A 6012-nucleotide genomic window follows, 5' to 3' on the forward strand; every position below is an offset into this window, starting at 1 on the left:
GCATGGCCTTAGAGATGAAGAGATCTGTCATAAGTTTGTAAAAGTTGCTGAGGCTGCCTGCTCTGACTGACACAGGCCTCCTTTCTCCCCTCTCTTGTCTCCTCTCAAGTCTTTTTTCCTCTCTTTTCCCCCAGTCTCATCTCCTCTTCCTCCTTCCAACTTTTCTCCTTTCTTATCCCCGTTTCTCCTGCCGTGTCTCCTCTCCTCCTGTCCTCTTTCCTCCTCTCCTCAGCTCTTGATTCCTCTCCCTCAACCTCCACTCCTTCCCTGCCCCTTTCTATCCCACAATGCATTGTGTTCACTCGTTGGATCATGGACCAAAGCGGTAAGCAAAACGTCTAGCGGGCCGACGTTAGCAAACTCCTTTTATGTAATATATTTTCACTACGCAGTCACAAGCTCTTGGTTTTAACAGCTCCTCAGATAACGGTGTATCATACTTGCACCCCGCGGGTTTGCTACGACATCCTGTTATCACCTATAGTAGCTTTAAAGCTAACGTTGTCCAGTTTAGCTAGCCAGCTAACACTAGCTAGCAAATCGTAACTAACCAACGGCAATCGGACGTTAGCCAAGATACTTGTGTGCATAAAAAGTGAAGTAGTCCGTGATTAGTAGCTACGTGCTAATTAAACCAACGCCAGACAGCCACATTCAAACTTACAATCTAATAAATATAATTACGTTATTAAATAGCAAACCATGCCATTTCCACATTTAAGTTGGCGTAACAGTTGGGGCGCGAGTGCTTCCTGGCCAACGTTAACATCACGTTAACCAAGCTAACGGCAGCTGTACTGGTTTGGTGGTTGCAGTAAATAATGGCATGTCAAAAAGAGGATTTGCCATGAAAGAGGAGTTTGAGAGTCCATGCCCACTAATTGTTGCTTATCTGTTTGTAGCGTAGACCAGTAAAGATTATTATAACGTTATAACTTGAAGTTATATTTGACCGCTAAGCTAGCTGGCCAACGGCAAGTTCGGTAACTTAAACGTTAAAGTTAGATATTAATTCAGTCGCATCACATCCCCATGTTATACTGCCTATATTAATGGTGAAGCATGACGGCGGGGTCCGAAAGGGTTCCCAAAGTGAGGTTTCGGGGACTCCCGGTGTTCCTGCGGAGCTTCCAGAGGTCCGAGGAATGGTTTAATTGAAAAAGTCAAGCGCTCTTTGGGTCATCTTTCACAGCTTTAATGATGACTAAACTATTTCCCCCGTACAATACATACCCTCTCTGGTATCTTAAGTTATTTATCCATTCAGTTGACACTCACTGTAACAGTTTCCCTACACAGTGGCATAGGGTGGGACCTGGCACGGTCCACACACACATCCTGACTTTGAGCATATGGATATGGATATGTATTATTTTGATAATTTACAGTAAAGGAGTGACTGTTCTGATCAGGTTTCACCTCCCCACTGTTAATCTTACAGTATTAAATTCTGTGCCAAATCATATCCAGCAAAAAATTGCCCAAAACGCGGTCCATAGCCTTACGTGTATACATTTGTGGGCCCTTAATATGAAATCATTTGTGAATCCCTGACTAACTGCACTTAGTCGGACAGAAGTACAGTGAGTTGAATGATCTGTCCTACCTACCTAATCCTACCAAATTTTTCCCAGCAGACAATGATCTTCAAGGAAGCGACGGCTCGGGGAGTTTGGGTGGCCCAGACGTCCGCAGACGAATCCCCATCAAACTCATATCCAAACAGCCCATAAGGAGCAAACCTCAGACCCGGACCCAGAGATCCACCAGCAGGCCGTCTAAAAGCCAGGCTGGAGAAGACGGTGGGTTTAATTTATTTACAGTGTAACTTTTCTAGGCTGTTATCTTAAAAAATCAGTGTCGTTACTGGGAGTGTTCACACAGTGTGCACAGTCGAGGCGTAAGTTCGGTTTCATGTAATGGAAAGAAAGACGTGTTGCAAAGGTACGCCTTGGCCTATACTGGATGTTTTCACTTTAAATTCTTTATTAATTAAATTATTTTTAGTGGAGACTGATAGGAAGTGTGTGAGGGAAAGGACAGTTAATATTTACATTTACACCGCGCCTCCTCAAGTGTATCGTATCTGCATTAGGCCAGGCGTTCCCATATAGCCAGGCGTTCCCATTCAAGGAACCCTAAATATAGATGTATTAAAGGAAAATCCATCCTCAGATAGTCTTACACTGTTATCATCAGTCTGTGATGTTCAATGCATTCCCAGGAGTTATGTTGTGATGAAGTGTTGTCATTTTCAGTTTTAGTGAACACACTTTCCCTCAACCTGCCTCCTCTACTTCTACATCAGTTAGTGATTTCCTAACTTGCAGAGAACGAGCATGAACTTGTTGCTTTCAATAAAAGGTGGGCGTGTGGGCAAAGAAATACAGCTGCTAGCCATCTAAGTTGTGAACGTTGGGTCTATGATAGCGGCCACGCCCCTTACTCAATGCAATGTAGCCACAAGACATGTTGTGTTCAACATGTATCATGGCTGCATTGCATCGTGGTCCATTGAGGCTACTGTTGGTTGAGAAATTGGTCTCTCTCCTCTTCTATGATGGTTTTCTCCCTGTATGATTGTTGAACGTTGGTACAAAGCGGCAGCTCTAGAAAGAAGCCTTCGCTCTTTGATTCTGAGGGACTGGCACCAAAACCTGACGTTTACTGTTGATGTTTTAGATCACTGAAACATTTTATGCTATCATACTCTTGGAAACACTTTGGAAACCACTGCATTAGGCTGCTGAGTCACAGATGATCAGGGCTTTCATGGTGTTTCTGAATTTGCCTCATCAGCTGTTCTTTCTGTGTTTTACAGATAGCTTTGGCTTTAAGCAAGAAGAGAGGTTTGATTGTGGCGCCAAGGCCGGCGATGTTTTTGCAAGTCAAAGAAGATTCCCCCAGCAGCTCTTCTGGGACTATAAGGTACATGAGCAGTGGAGAATTCCTGTGAGCCGTCGACAAACAGGCTCGACTCAACAGCCCAGTCAAGACTGTCAGTGACACAAATGCTTTCATGGTAACCCAAGGCAGTCTCATTTTCTGCTGTCTTTTCAACCTAAAGGCCTCGTTGTGGTGTGTATGAGGAGTATCTCAAACTTCAGAATGACCTAAAAAAAAAAAGGGTTCCACATTAACATTTTTTCCATATGCTTGGTCAGGCCAGTTGGTCAGGTTTCTACTTACCGTAGTATAGTTTCACTACCCCAGAGGGCAAAAATGAAAATGACCACTTTTTCATAAATGTCATTTATACAAACAAAATGTAAATTTGCCCTTGTTGCAGTTATTACTTTCATGGATGAGCCCTGATAACTGACAGAAGCTTTTCTGTAACGGACAAAAACAAAAAAAAAAACAGAGGGGAGATTTATTAGGCTGGTCATATTCTTAATTCATCCAATTTACCAATGCATAAACTTGATGAGGGCTTGTCAGCGAGCAGCTTTACCAGCATACAGGCTCGGTGCTTGTCTTGGGCATCAAGTGTGTGTTTGCAGTAATTATCAGCTCGTTCCATCTTACTCAGAAATTGAATGGTAGGATATCTTTTGGTCATTTTCACCCCAAGGGAACTGTGGCTTCCAAGACAAAAGAAACAGCCATTTACTTTTCACTTGCTGATTGGTCAGACAAAGCACAACAGAGAGAAGAGTGGGTCATTGGCAGAACAGAGAAGTGAAGATAATAGTCCTATCATTGGGTGAGAAATAAGATTTGTGATCGGTGATTCTGACCCCTTGTTCCTTTTCCGGCAGTTGAATTTGATCGGTGAAAAGGATGAAGTACCCGTTCACTTCTGTGACAAATGCGGTCTTCCTATTCAGCTCTATGGACGGATGGTACGTACTTCCTAGATTTGACTTTTGTCTCCAGGAAGACTCTTTGAGGAAGTGTCACATCTAACCTTTATCTAACTCCTCAGATCCCGTGTAAACACGTCTTCTGCTATGACTGTGCTTTGCTCCATGAGAAGAAGGGAGACAAGATGTGCCCAGGGTAAGCTCTTTAGGAGATGACATTTTAACTATTTCAGTGTGTTGAGGTCTTTATTCACGCAACTGTGTTACACATGTTGCTGTAAAACTGATTCTCTTTGATAAAATGAGATAGCCAGCATTAGTGAAAAAAATGTTCCCCCTCTTACAAAATGATTACTGGCATAAAAATGAAAGACATAATGGCTTGATATTGAAATTCTTAGTCATTTTAAGACTTTTTCTTAAAATAGTTAGATTTTGAGGGGAGAATCATGTGTTTTTGAAATATTGACTGAATTTAATGTAGCAGCATTTTTCTAAAACAGGCATGTCGCGTTTTGAATGTTTGAAAGTTCTTCAAATGTGTTTGTGTGTGTGTTGCTGCTGTGTCACTGAACATCTGTCTCTGTGTTTAGCCTCACCCTCTACAACTGCACAGACCCGGTGCAGCGCATTGAGCAGTGCCAGCGAGGTTCCCTCTACATGTGTAGTATCGTGCAGGGATGCAAGCGCACCTACCTGTCCCAGCGCGACCTGCAGGCCCACGTCAACCACCGCCACATGCGGGCAGCCAAATCCTCGGCGGGCCGTCCGGAGCCGGTGCACCTGCCGCCGGCCTCCGAGGTCCCCGACCGGTTCCGCGTTCCCCCGCCTCACTTACCCAAGAACCACGTCCACCTCCAGAACCCCCTGCAGCACGGCAGCCACGACCCCTACAGCCAGCCGCCACCGACCGCTCACGAAGCCCCGCCCCCGTCCTCCGCTCTGGGTCCAGAGACGTTCCGCATCGCCACGGTAACCACCCGTAAACACAGCAACCTCATCACCGTGCCCATCCAGGACGACTCGTCGTCTTCTCGGGACACCATCCCCACCGGGCCGGGCCCCGCCCAGCCCCCCCACCACCACCCCGGGGACTACCCCGGCCAGCCGCCCGTCGTGTCCCACTCTCACCACATGATGGCGCCACCGCAGCAGCACTACGGCCCGCCGCCTCCCCCTCCGCCTCCCATCAGCCACCCTATGCAGCACCCTCCGCAGGCCTCCGGGACGCCACACATGGTGTACAACCAGGCTCCCCCTCCTCCCATGACCTCCGCTCCCCCGCCCATCACCCCACCACCGGGGCACATCATGGGCCAGATGCCCCCCTACATGAACCACCCACCCCCGGGACCGCCGCCACAACACAGCGGCCCACCCGTCAACGCCCCCCCGCCTCATCACTACAACCCGAACTCCATGCAGCAGTTCCCGGAAGACCAAGGCACCCTCAGCCCCCCCTTCAGCCAGCCGGGGGGGCTCAGTCCTGGGATGTGGCCCGCTCCGAGAGGGCCACCCCCTCCACGCATGCAGGGCCCCCCGCCCCAGGGCCAGATGCCCGGACCGCACCACCCCGACCAGGCCCGCTACAGGCCGTACTACCAGTAAACTGCCAACCGAACGAACGGGCAATGGTCTAACTGTGTCACTCTATTCCATACCACTTGTCTGCATAATGTGATAGTAAGCCTCAGGGTTACAGGATGTAGGACTTTCACTTTGATAAAACTACCCAGATGCAAATGTGTATGTGGTGCACATTTTAGTAAATTGTACTGAACTTCATGCTGAACATGCTATAGACTTGGAGAAGAGCAGGAATGTCCTTTTTTTTTTGTAATAGCTTATGGTAAATATGTCTGTATATATGTCAAACTGACTTCACGCATATGTACTGTACATTGAAAGACGTTAACTCTGTCTCAATAAATTTTTAACGACAGATTTCCATCTCATCTGTGTTTGATACGATGGCTGCTGAAGGATCAGTTCAAACACTGGTTTATTGTGTAGATGTTTCTGGGGTTTGTGAACGTTGAGAACAGCATTTTTCACATTTTTAAACATCTTGAGCTGTGAAGGAAAACATTCATTTTGGGTGAGGAGATATATTTAAAGAGATAAGGCATTTGTGTCAAGGACAGACTATCAAATGTCAAAAATAAGAGGGTGAAAAACATGGAACTCCATCTTTAGAAAACAAAAC

General features: G+C 46.5%; 1 protein-coding gene across 1 annotated transcript; it reads left to right on the forward strand.

The window, feature by feature from the left end:
- Positions 1-312: 312 nt before the first annotated feature.
- Positions 313-5748, forward strand: cbll1 (Cbl proto-oncogene-like 1, E3 ubiquitin protein ligase). Its single transcript, XM_071537009.1, has 6 exons — positions 313-325; positions 1638-1802; positions 2822-2928; positions 3762-3845; positions 3929-4002; positions 4400-5748. Exons 1-6 carry the CDS (start codon positions 313-315, stop codon positions 5412-5414), a joined length of 1458 nt encoding a protein of 485 aa, XP_071393110.1. The 3' UTR covers positions 5415-5748.
- The last annotated feature ends 264 nt before the right edge of the window (positions 5749-6012 follow it).

The sequence above is a fragment of the Centroberyx affinis genome, unplaced genomic scaffold (assembly GCF_046629955.1).
Source record: "Centroberyx affinis isolate AG114_WGS23_722 - 3 ecotype Tasmania unplaced genomic scaffold, CSIRO-AGI_Caff_v1 ptg002974l_1, whole genome shotgun sequence".
Classification (NCBI taxonomy): domain Eukaryota; kingdom Metazoa; phylum Chordata; class Actinopteri; order Beryciformes; family Berycidae; genus Centroberyx; species Centroberyx affinis.